The sequence below is a fragment of the Salmo trutta genome, chromosome 1 (assembly GCF_901001165.1).
Source record: "Salmo trutta chromosome 1, fSalTru1.1, whole genome shotgun sequence".
Classification (NCBI taxonomy): Eukaryota; Metazoa; Chordata; class Actinopteri; order Salmoniformes; family Salmonidae; genus Salmo; species Salmo trutta.
In genome coordinates, this window is record NC_042957.1 from 1103166 (window position 1) to 1117099 (window position 13934).

The window sequence follows — 13934 nt, forward strand, 5'->3', positions numbered from 1 at the left end:
ACATTGACTCGGTACCGGTATCCCCTGTATATAGACTCCACATTGAGTCTGTACCGGTACCCCCTGTATATAGTCTCCACATTGACTCTGTACCGGTACCCCCTGTATATAGCCTCCACATTGACTCTGTACCGGTACCCCCTGTATATAGCCTCCACATTGACTCTGTCCCGTAATACCCTGTATATAGCCTCCACATTGACTCTGTACCGGTACCCCCTGTATATAGCCACCACATTGACTCTGTACCGGTACCCCCTGTATATAGCCTCCACATTGACTCTGTACCGGTACCCCCTGTATATAGCCTCCATATTGACTCTGTACCGTAATACCCTGTATATAGCCTCCACATTGACTCTGTACCGTAATACCCTGTATATAGACTCCACATTGAGTCTGTACCGGTACCCCCTGTATATAGCCTCCACATTGACTCTGTACCGGTACCCCCTGTATATAGCCTCCACATTGAGTCTGTACCGTAATACCCTGTATATAGACTCCACATTGACTCTGTACCGGTACCCCCTGTATATAGCCTCCACATTGACTCTGTACCGGTATCCCCTGTATATAGACTCCACATTGAGTCTGTACCGGTACCCCCTGTATATAGCCTCCACATTGACTCTGTACCGTAATACCCTGTATATAGACTCCACATTGAGTCTGTACCGGTACCCCCTGTATATAGACTCCACATTGAGTCTGTACCGGTACCCCCTGTATATAGCCTCCACATTGACTCTGTACCGTAATACCCTGTATATAGACTCCACATTGAGTCTGTACCGTAATACCCTGTATATATTCTCTTTATTGTTATTTTACTGTTGCTCTTTAACTACTTGTTTCTTTTATTTCTTATTCTTATTCGTAGTTTTTAAATTGTATTGTTGGTTCAGGGCTGTAAGTAAGCATTTCACTGTAAGGTCTACACCTGTTGTATTTGGTGCATGTGACTAATACAATTTGATTTGATTTTATATGAAATAGAGCTAAGAAAATATTTAAATAAACTAAAGTAAAAAAAAAGAAAATTAAACAAGAAAATGGCATAACTATAACGAGGCTATATACAGGGGGTACCGGTACCGAGTCAATGTGGAGGCTATGTACAGGGGGTACCGATACAGAGTCAATGTGGAGGCTACATACAGGGGGTACAGGTACAGAGTCAATGTGGAGGCTATATACAGGGGGTACCGGTACAGAGTCAATGTGGAGGCTATATACATGGGGTACCGGTACAGAGTCAATGTGGAGGCTATATACAGGGGGTACCGGTACAGAGTCAATGTGGAGGCTATATACAGGGGGTACCGGTACAGAGTCAATGTGGAGGCTATATACAGGGGGTACCGGTACAGAGTCAATGTGGAGGCTATATACAGGGGGTACCGGTACAGAGTCAATGTGGAGGCTATATACATGGGGTACCGGTACAGAGTCAATGTGGAGGCTATATACAGGGGGTACCGGTACAGAGTCAATGTGGAGGCTATATACAGGGGGTACCGGTACAGAGTCAATGTGGAGGCTATATACAGGGGGTACCGGTACCGAGTCAATGTGGAGGCTATATACAGGGTATTACGGTACAGAGTCAATGTGGAGGCTATATACAGGGGGTACCGATACAGAGTCAATGTGGAGGCTATATACAGGGGGTACCGGTACAGAGTCAATATGGAGGCTATATACAGGGGGTACCGGTACAGAGTCAATATGGAGTCAATATGCGGGGGTACAGGTTAGTCGAGGTAATTTATAAAGTAACTATGCATAGATGATAAACAGCGAGTAGCAGCTGTGTAAAAACAAAGGAGGGGTCAATGTAAATTGTCCAAGTGGCCATTTGATTAATTGTTCAGCAGTCTTATGGCTTGGGGGTAGAAGCTGTTCAGGAGCCTCTTGGACTTGGTGCTCCGGTACCGCTTGCCGTGCGGTAGCAGAGAGAACAGTTTATAACTTGGGTGACTGGAGTCTTTGACATTTTTTGGGGCCTTACACCATCTAGTATATAGGTTCTGGATGTCAGGAAGCTTGGCCCCAGTGATGTACTGGGCAGTACGCACTACCCTCTGCACCAGGCGGTGATGCAACCGGTCAGGATGCTCTCGATGGTGCAGCTGTAGAACTTTTTGAGGATCTGGGGACCCATGCCAAATCTTTTCAGCCTCTTGAGGGGTAAAAGGTGTTGTCGTGCCCTCTTCACAGCTGTCTTGATGTGTTTGGACCATGATAGTTTGTTGGTGATGTGGACGCCAAGGATCTTGAAACTCTCCACTACAGCCCTGTCGATGTGAATGGGGGCCTGTTCGGCCCGCCTTTTCCCGTAGTCCATGATCAGCTCCTTAGGCTTGCTGACGTTGAGGGAGAGGTTGTTGATCTGGCACCACACTGCCAGGTTACTCCTCCCTGCCGGCTGTCTCATCGTTGCCGGGGATCAGGCCTCCTGTTGTCAGCGAACTTGATGATGGTGTTGGAGTTGTGCGTGGCGTGAACAGGAAGTACAGGAGGGGACTTAGCACACACCCCTTTGCTTTGTCAAGGGTCAGTGTGGCAGAGGTGTTGTTGCCTACCTGTAACAACTTCTTAGGAACAGGGATGATGGTGGTCATCTTAAAACATGTGGGGATTAAAGACTGGATAAGGAGAGGTTGGAAATTACAGACTGGGATAAGGAGAGGCTGAACATTACCCTGAATATGCCTGTCATTACAGACTGGGATAAGGAGAGGCTGAACATTACCCTGAATATGCCTGTCATTACAGACTGGGATAAGGAGAGGCTGAACATTACCATGAATATGCCTGTCATTACAGACTGGGATAAGGAGAGGCTGAACATTACCCTGAATATGCCTGTCATTACAGACTGGGATAAGGAGAGGCTGAACATTACCATGAATATGCCTGTCATTACAGACTGGGATAAGGAGAGGCTGAACATTACCCTGAATATGCCTGTCATTACAGACTGGGATAAGGAGAGGCTGAACATTACCCTGAATATGCCTGTCATTACAGACTGGGATAAGGAGAGGCTGAACATTACCCTGAATATGCCTGTCATTACAGACTGGGATAAGGAGAGGCTGAACATGCCTGTCATTACAGACTGGGATAAGGAGAGGCTGAACATTACCATGAATATGCCTGTCAGCTGTTATGCACATGCTCTGAAAACACGCCCTGGTGGCTGCATCATGTTATGGGTATGCTTGTCATCAGCAAGGACTAGGGAGTTTTTTTAGCACACGAGGAAACGGAATAGAGCTAAGCACAGGCAAAATCCTACAGGAAAACCTGGTTCAACCTAAAACACAAGGCCAAATATACACTGGAGTTGCTTACCAAGACGACAGTGAATGTTCCTGAGTGACCGAGTTACATTGACTGAAAAATCGGCCTGAAAATATATGGCAAGATTTGATATGGCTGTCTAGCAATGATCAACAACCAAGTTGACAGAGGTTAAAGAATTTATAAAACAGTCAAATGTAAATTAAGATGGTCACACCATGGATCATTTAGCTATCTGATTTTGAATTGTAGGACTCCTTTAGGTATTGACAAATATTTTACAATTATTATTATTATTATTATTTGATCAAATATTTACTTTAGCCTTTACTACTATAGTCCATATAGTAGTAAATGTGTTGAGTAACACATTCATAACCGGCTAAAAACACAGTCAAAAAGAGAAATGATGAGGAATAAGGTTTGAAAGTATGTGTCCTAATCTAGCAGGTATAAGAAAGCTCAGGAAATATTGGATTTAATCACTTATTTTTTTTTGTGCACAAAACTACCTCCACACTTCCATTAATTTGTATGAATGCTAAATAACCTACTTAAACGAGCCTCAGAATATCTCCTATATTTGGCAAAACGAGTTGATTATACAGGTAGCAGATCAGCTCATGAATAACGGGGAGATTAAATAGTTTAAATATCAAGTTATCTTAACAGAGACCAACTCTGTTTGAAAACTATCCATATCTACTCTCAATCAGTTTGTTGATCACACATTCTCTACTGAAGCTCTCACATGGAGACAGCTCAGAGAAGCTCTCATATGGACAGCAATAGGAGACAGCTCAGAGAAGCTTTCATATGGACAGCAATAGGAGACAGCTCAGAGAAGCTCTCATATGGACGGCAATAGGAGACAGCTCAGAGAAGCTCTCATATGGACAGCAATAGGAGACAGCTCAGAGAAGCTCTCATATGGACGGCAATAGGAGACAGCTCAGAGAAGCTCTCATATGGACAGCAATAGGAGACAGCTCAGAGAAGCTCTCATATGGACAGCAATAGGAGACAGCTCAGAGAAGCTCTCATATGGACGGCAATAGGAGACAGCTCAGAGAAGCTCTCATATGAGGAGGAGACTGGATAGGAACATAACCTAGGCTCTAGGACAGGAGGAGACTGGATAGGAACATAACCTAGGCTCTAGGACAGGAGGAGACTGGATAGGAACATAACCTAGGCTCTAGGACAGACTGGATAGGAACATAACCTAGGCTCTAGGACAGGAGGGGACTGGATAGGAACATAACCTAGGCTCTAGGACAGGAGGAGACTGGATAGGAACATAACCTAGGCTCTAGACAGGAGGAGACTGGATAGGAACGTAACCTAGGCTCTAGGACAGGAGGAGACTGGATAGGAACATAACCTAGGCTCTAGACAGGAGGAGACTGGATAGGAACAAAACCTAGGCTCTAGGACAGGAGGAGACTGGATAGGAACATAACCTAGGCTCTAGGACAGGAGGAGACTGGATAGGAACATAACCTAGGCTCTAGACAGGAGGAGACTGGATAGGAACATAACCTAGGCTCTAGGACAGGAGGAGACTGGATAGGAACATAACCTAGGCTCTAGGACAGGAGGAGATTGAATTTTCCGTCACGCCTCTCTCTCTCTCTGTGTGTGTGTGTGTGTGTGTGTGTGTGTGTGTGTGTGTGTGTGTGTGTGTGTGTGTGTGTGTGTGTGTGTGTGTGTGTGTGTGTGTAATGACAACATTTTCACACATGTAGGCCTACAGTTTGCACAATTCACGAGACTACGCATCTCTGTCAAAGACATAAGGTCTATTAACCACACGCACACACACACACACACACACACACACACTGACGACGACTATGAGCTAGAATCCAGCTGTCAGTGATACAGCCATGGCAACCCTGGACCACTGACGTCACCAATCGGGTGGGAGGATGCGGTCTGTGATTGGGTGAGAGAGCTGTCAGTCAGCCCAGTGATGCATGATGGTCATCGCGTGTGTGTGTGTGTGTGTGTGTGTGTGTGTGTGTGTATGGACTGATTGACGCGTTTCATTCTCCTGATACGTCACTTCCTGGTTGTGTGTGACGTCCAGCTCCTCCCTGTGGTTGCTAGGCTACAGCTGTCCAGACGTGCTGGGGAGGAGAGAGATCCCTATCCGACCGGGACGACCAAACACACAGGTACACACACACACACACACACACACACACACACACACACACACACACACACACACCTCCCCACTGACACACAGGTACACACACACACACACACACACCTCCCCACTGACACACACACACACACCTCCCCACTGACACACACACACACACCTCCCCACTGACACACACACACACACACCTCCCCACTGACAGTAGTTTCTCCTGTCTCTCTGTGTGTCAGGCTGCTGGGAAAGAGGGACCTCTGAACATCCTGTCCTCAATCAGGTACACCAGGTAACACTCCCGTGTGTGTGTGTCTTTCTCTCCTCTGTCTCTTACCTGTCTAACCTCTATCTACCTACCTGTCTGTCTGTCTTACCTGTCTAATCCCTATCTATCTACCTGTCTGTCTGTCTGTTTTACCTGTCTAACCCCTATCTTCCTGTCTGTCTGTCTGTCTGTCTGTCTGTCTGTCTGTCTGTCTGTCTGTCTGTCTGTCTGTCTGTCTGTCTGTCTGTCTGTCTGTCTGTCTGTCTGTCTGTCTGTCTAACCTCTATCTACTTGTCTATCTGTGTCTTACCTGTCTAACCTCTCTACCTACCTGTCTGTTTGTCTAGCTGTCTGTCTCTTACTTGTCTGTCTATTTGTTTTTATATATGTATTTGTATTTATTATGGATCCCCATTAGTTCCTGCCAAGGCAGCAGCTGCTCTTCCTGGGGGTTTATTATGGATCCCCATTAGTTCCTGCCAAGGCAGCAGCTACTCTTCCTGGGGTTTATTATGGATCCCCATTAGTTCCTGCCAAGGCAGCAGCTACTCTTCCTGGGGTTTATTATGGATCCCCATTAGTTCCTGCCAAGGCAGCAGCTACTCTTCCTGGGGTTTATTATGGATCCCCATTAGTTCCAGCAAGGCAGCAGCTACTCTTCCTGGGGTTTATTATGGATCCCCATTAGTTCCTGCCAAGGCAGCAGCTACTCTTCCTGCGATTTATTATGGATCCCCATTAGTTCCTGTCAAGGCAGCAGCTACTCTTCCTGGGGTTTATTATGGATCCCCATTAGTTCCTGACAAGGCAGCAGCTACTCTTCCTGGGGTTTATTATGGATCCCCATTAGTTCCTGTCAAGGCAGCAGCTACTCTTCCTGGGGTTTATTATGGATCCCCATTAGTTCCTGTCAAGGCAGCAGCTACATTTCCTGGGGTCCCTTACATCACATCAGTCACTGGCTTTATCAATAAGTGCATTGATGACGTCGTCCCCACAGTGACTGTACGTACATACCAGAAGCCATGGATTACAGGCAACATCCACACTGAGCTAAAGGCTAGAGCTGCCGCTTTCAAGGACCAGGACTCTAACCCAGAAGCTTATAAGAAATCCCGAATATGCCCTCCGACAAACCATCAAACAGGCAAAGCGTCAATAAAGGAGTAAGATTGATTTGTGCTACACCGTCTCCGACAATCGTCGGATGTGGCAGGGCTTGCAAACTATTACAGACTACAAAGGGAAGCACAGCTGAGAGTTGCCCAGTGACACGAGCCTACCAGACAAGCTGAATTACTTCTATGCTCGCTTCGAGGCAAGTAACATTGGAACATGCATGAGAGCATCAGCTGTTCCGGACGACTGTGTGATCACGCTCTCGGCAGCCGATGTGAGTAAGGCCTTTAAACAGGTCAACATTCACAAGGCCGCAGGGCCAGATGGATTACCAGGCCGTGTACTGCGAGCATGTGCTGACCAACTGGCAGGTTTCTTTACTGACATTTTCAACCTCTCCCTGTCTGAGTCTGTAATACCAACATGTTTCAAGCAGACCACCATAGTCCCTGTGCCCAAGAACACTAAGGTAACCTGCCTAAATGACTACAGACCTGTAGCACTCACGTCTGTAGCCATGAAGTGCTTTGAAAGGCTGGTCATGGCTCAGATCAACACCATTATCCCAGAAACCCTAGACCCACTCCAATTTGCATACCGCCCAAACAGATTCACAGATGATGCAATCTCTATTGCACTCCACACAGCCCTTTACCACCTAGACAAAAGGAACACTTATGTGAGAATGCTATTCATTGACTACAGCTTAGCGTTCAACACCAACACCAAAGCTCATCACTAAGCTAAGGACCCTGGGACTAAACACCTCCCTCTGCAACTGGATCCTGGACTTCCTGACGGGCCGCCCCCAGGTGGTGAGGGTAGGTAACAACACATCCGCCACGCTGATCCTCAACGTGGGGGCCCCTCAGGGGTGCGTGCTCAGTCCCCTCCTGTACTCCCTGTTCCCTCATGATTGGATAGCCAGGCACGACTCCAACACCATCATTAAGTTTTCTGACGACCCAACAGTGGTAGGCCTGATCACCAACAACGATGAGTCAGCCTATAGGGAGGAGGTCAGAGACCTGGCCCTGTGGTGCCAGGACAACAAACTCTCCCTCAACGTGATCAAGACTAAGGAGATGATTGTGGACTACAGGAAAAAGAGGACCGAGCACTCCCCCATTCTCATTGACGGGGCAGTAGTGGAGCAGGTTGAGAGCTTCAAGTTCCTTGGTGTCCACATCAACAAACTAACATGGTCCAAGCACACCAAGACAGTCGTGAAGAGGGCACGACAAAACATATTCCCCCTCAGGAGACTGAAAGGATTTGGCATGGGTCCCCAGATCCTCACAAGGTTGTACAGCTGCACCATCGAGAGCATCCTGACTGGTTGCATCACTGCCTGGTATGGAAACTGCTTGGCCTTCGACCGCAAGGCACTACAGAGGGTAGTGCGTACGGCCCAGTACATCACTGGGGCCAAGTTTCCTGCCATCCAGGACCTCCACACCAGGCGGTGTCAGAGGAGGCCCTAAAAATTGTCAGACTCCAGCCACCCTAGTCATAGACTGTTCTCTCTGCTACCGCACGGCAAGTGGTACCGGAGCGCCAAGTCTAGGTCCAAGAGGCTTCTAAACAGCTTCTACCCCCAGGCCATAAGACTCCTGAACATCTAATCAAATGGCTACCCAGACTATTTGCATTGCCCCCCCCTTTTATGCTGCTGCTACTCTCTGTTGTCATCTATGCATTGTCACTTTAATAACTCTACCCACTGAACATTTACATATTACCTCAGTTACCTCAACTAACCGGTCTCTCTTACCTGTCTAACCTCTATCTACCTGTCTGTGTCTCTTGTACCTGTCTGACTTCTATCTACCTATGTCTCTCTGTCTCTCTTGCCTGTCTAACCTCTGCCTATCTACCTGTTTATCTGTCTCTTGCCTACCTAACCTCTATTTACCTGTCTGTCTCTTTCCTGTCTAACCTTTATCTACCTGCCTGTCTATCTGTTTGTCTCTTACATGTATACCCTCTATCTACCTGTCTATCTGTCTTTCTTACCTGTCAAATCTCTATCTTTCTACCTGTATGTTTATTATCTATCTGTCTGTGTTTCTCCTACCTGTCTAACCTCTATTTACCTGACTGTATGTCTGTCTCTCCTGTCTAACCTCTATCTACCTACCTGTCTGTCTTTCTCTTACCTGTCTAATCTCTATCTGTCTCTTACCTGTCTAACCTATCTACATGTCTGTTTCTTACCTGTCTAACCTCTGTCTCTTACCTCTCTAACCACAATCTACCGACCTGTATGTCTGTCTCTTACCTGTCTAACCTCTATGTATCTACCTGTCTGTCTAACCACTATCTACCTGTCTAGCTGTCTGTCTCTTACCCGTCTAACCTCTATCTATGTGTCTGTCTCTTACCTGTCTATCAACCTGTCTGTCTATCACTTACCTGTCTAACCTCTGTCTGTCTGTCTGTCTGTCTGTCTGTCTGTCTGTCTGTCTGTCTGTCTGTCTGTCTGTCTGTCTGTCTGTCTGTCTGTCTGTCTGTCTGTCTGTCTGTCTGTCTGTCTGTCTGTCTGTCTGTCTCTTAACTGTTTAACCTCTATCCATTTACCTCAATCAATCAATCAATCAATCAAATGTATTTATAAAGCCCTTTTTACATCAGCTGATATCTCAAAGTGCTGTACAGAAACCCAGCCTAAAACCCCTAAAACAGCAAGCAATGCAGGTGTAGAAGCACAGTGGCTAGGAAAAACTCCCTAGAAAGGCCAGAACCTAGGAAGAAACCTAGTGCAAGTGCAATAGAGAGAGAGAGAGAGTCGACAGCAGGTCTGGGACAGGTAGCACGTCCGGTGAACAGGTCAGGGTTCCATAGCCGCAGGCAGAACAGTTGAAACTGGAGCAGCAGCATGGCCAGGTGGACTGGGGACAGCAAGGAGTCATCAGGCCAGGTAGTCCTGAGGCATGGTCCTATGGCTCAGATCCTCTGGGAGGGGAGGGAGAGAGGGAGTATTAGAAGGAGCACAGGACACCAGACAAGACAGGAGAATTACACCAGATATAACAGACTGACCCTAGCCCCCTGGCACATAGACTACTGCAGCATAGATACTGAGACGGGTTGGTCAGGGGACACTGTGTGCTCCGTCCTGAGATACCCCCGGACAGAGCCAAACAGGCAGATTATAACCCCACCCACTTTGGCAGCATCATGTTGTGGGGGTGCTTTGCTGCAGGAGGGACTGGTGCACTGAACAATATAGATGGCATCATGAGGGAGGAAAATTATGTGGATATATTGAAGCAACATCTCAAGACATCAGTCAGAAAGTTAAAGCTTGGTCTCAAATGGGTCTTCCAAATGGACAATGACCCCAAGCATACTTCCAAAGTTGTGGCAAAATGGCTTAAGGACAACAAAGTCAAGCTATTGGAGTGGCTTTCACAAAGCCCTGACCTCAATCCTATAGAAAATGTGCGGGCAGAACTGAAAAAGCGTGTTTTCCGAGCAAGGAGGCCGTCAAACCTGACTCATTTACACCAGCTCTGTCAGGAGGAAGGGGCCAAAATTCACCCAACTTATTGTGGGAAGCTTGTGGAAGGCTACCAGAAACATTTGACCCAAGTGAAATAATTTAAAGGCAATGCTACCAAATACTAATTGAGTGTATGTAAACTTCTGACCCACTGGGAATGTGATGAAAGAAATAAAAGCTGAAATAAATCATTCTCTCTACTATTATTATGACATTTCACATTCTTAAAATAAGGTGGTGATCCTAACTGACCTAAAACAGGGAATTTTTACTAGGATTAAATGTCAGGAATTGTTAAAAACTGAGTTTAAATGTATTTGGCTAAGGTGTATGTAAACTTCCAACTTCAACTGTACCTGTCTGTCTCTTACCTGTTTAACCTCTACCTGTCTGTGTCTATCTGTCTGTCTCTTACCTGTCTAACCTCCGTCTGTCTCTTACCTGTCTAGCATCTGTCTGTTACCTGTCTAACCTCTATCAATCTACCTGTCTGTCTGTCCAGGTGTGAGCTGCAGCCTCGGGCCAGCCGTATCCCCATCAGGAGGGCGGAGTCAACCACAGACACGCCTACTGCTGGCCTTAACCCCGCCTCTTCTGGCAGCTGGGAGGACTCAACTACTATGAGGGTCTGGAGACTCCTGAAACCTGGCCTCCGCAGACACCTAGGTACACACACACACACACACACACACACACACTCTCTCTCTCTCTCTCTCTCTCTCTCTCTCTCTCTCTCTCTCTCTCTCTCTCTCTCTCTCTCTCTCTCTCTCTCTCTCTCTCTCTCTCTCTCTCTCTCTCTCTCTCTCTCTCTCTCTCTCTCTCTCTCTCTCTCTCTCTCTCTCTCTCTCTCTCTCTCTCTCTCTCTCTCTCTCTCTCTCTCTCTGTCTCTGTCTCTGTCTCTGTCTCTGTCTCTGTCTCTCTCTGTAGATACATGATTATATATCGTGTGTTTGTGTAGGTGTGTCGGAGAAGGAGGTTCCTTCGTTGCGTGTTGTTTCCAGAGCGCTGCTGAAGAACACGGACAGGAGATCCCTCTACACACATTCCAGTACTGAAGACACCACAGAGCCCCAAGTAACCACCACCACACAGACTCACCACAGATACTCACCACAGAGCCCCACCACAGAGCCCCAAGTTACCACCACCACACACAGACTCACCACAGAGCCCCAAGTAACCACCACACAGACTCACCACAGATACTCACCACAGAGCCCCATCACAGAGCCCCAAGTTACCACCACCACACACAGACTCACCACAGAGCCCCACCACAGAGCCCCAAGTTACCACTACCACACACAGACTCACCACAGAGCCCCAAGTAACCACCACACACAGACTCACCACAGATACTCACCACAGAGCCCCACCACAGAGCCCCAAGTTACCACCACCACACACAGACTCACCACAGATACTCACCACAGAGCCCCACCACAGAGCCCCAAGTAACCACCACCACACAGACTCACCACAGAGCCCCAAGTTACCACCACACACAGACTCACCACAGATACTCACCACAGAGCCCCACCACAGAGCCCCAAGTTACCACCACCACACACAGACTCACCACAGATACTCACCACAGACTCACCACAGAGCCCCAAGTAACCACCACACACAGACTCACCACAGAGCCCCACCACAGAGCCCCAAGTTACCACCACCACACACAGACTCACCACAGAGCCCCAAGTAACCACCACACCACAGACTCACCACAGACTCACACCACTCAGACTCACACCACTCAGACTCACACCACTCAGACTCACACCACTCAGACTCACACTCACACCACTCAGACTCACACCACTCAGACTCACACCACTGACACTCACACCACTGACACTCACACCACTGACTCACACCACTCAGACTCCCACCACTCAGACTCCCACCACTCAGACTCACACCACTCAGACTCACACCACAGACTCACACCACTCAGACTCACACCACTCAGACTCACACCACAGACTCACACCACTCAGACTCACACCACTCAGACTCACACCACAGACTCACACCACAGACTCACACCACTCAGACTCACACCACTCAGACTCACACCACAGACTCACACCACTCAGACTCACACCACAGACTCACACTCACACTACAGACTCACACCACTCACACTCACAACACTCACACTCACACCACAGACTCACACCACTGACTCACACCACTGACTCACACCACTCAGACTCACACCACTCAGACTCACACCACAGACTCACACCACAGACTCACACCACAGACTCACACCACAGACTCACACCACTCAGACTCACACTCACTCCACAGACTCACACCACTCACACTCACACCACTCACACTCACACCACAGACTCACACCACAGACTCACACCACTCAGACTCACACCACTCAGACTCACACTACAGACTCACACTACAGACTCACACTACAGACTCACACCACTCAGACTCACACCACTCAGACTCACACCACAGACTCACACCACTCAGACTCACACCACAACTAAACACACCAGAAACATACACCACCTAGCAGTGTGTGTCCTGTCTTTGTAGGTTTGTGAGGAGAAGACCGGTTTGGAGGCAGAGGCAGTGTGTGAAACAGCACCCCTGTGTGGAGAGGCATGATAACTACACCTTCCCCAACCAGGACAGTGGGGACCAGTGTGCCTGACTGACACACACACTTCCCTCCGAGAGACCAGGCACCTGTTAGCACCAAAACACCTTTTAGACACAACTATTTTATTAAATCTTTTTAAACTGTGTGATTCTTATACGTGTGTGTGTGTGTGTTGAAATACTGCAATGTATAATGTGTAATGTAAAGCTTCTTGTGTGTTAGCTGCTGTAAATTCCTCTGTATCACCTGTAAACTATAATAATCTGAAAATATCATGTATTTAATGACCTGTAAACTATAATATTCTGAATATATCATGTATTTAATGACCTGTAAACTATAATAATCTGAATATATCATGTATTTAATGAGCTGTAAGGTATAATAATCTGAATATATCATGTATTTAATGATCATAGGAAAGCCTTCCCCTCTCTCACAGCATTCCTATAAAGGCTCCTGTATACAGTGAGGGGAAAAAAGTATTTGATCCCCTGCAGATTTTGTACGTTTGCCCACTGACAAAGAAATGATCAGTCTATAATTTTAATGGTAGGTTTATTTGAACAGTAAGAGATAGAATAACAACAAAAAATCCAGAAAAACGCTTGTCAAAAATGTTATAAAATGATTAGCATTTTAATGAGGGAAATAAGTATTTGACCCCCTCTCAATCAGAAAGATTTCTGGCTCCCAGGTGTCTTTTATACAGGTAACGAGCTGAGATTAGGAGCACACTCTTAAAGGGAGTGCTCCTAACCGCAGCTTGTTACCTGTAAAAAAGACACCTGTCCACAGAAGCAATCAATCAGATTCCAAACTCTCCACCATGGCCAAGACCAAAGAGCTCTCCAAGGATGTCAGGGACAAGATTGTAGACCTACACAAGGCTGGAATGGGCTACAAGACCATCGCCAAGCAGCTTGGTGAGAAG

At 47.1% G+C, this 13934-nt stretch overlaps 1 protein-coding gene across 1 annotated transcript in view; it reads left to right on the forward strand.

The window, feature by feature from the left end:
* The window catches only part of agbl5 (AGBL carboxypeptidase 5), a 67317-nt gene extending 53935 nt beyond the window's left edge, over nt 1–13382 (forward strand). Inside the window, 5 exon segments of the mRNA XM_029775739.1 lie at nt 5425–5492; nt 5713–5765; nt 10868–11031; nt 11324–11439; nt 12934–13382. Of these exon segments, the coding sequence (XP_029631599.1) occupies nt 5425–5492; nt 5713–5765; nt 10868–11031; nt 11324–11439; nt 12934–13005 (473 nt within the window). The 3' untranslated portion in view covers nt 13006–13382.
* Nucleotides 13383–13934: the final 552 nt, after the last annotated feature.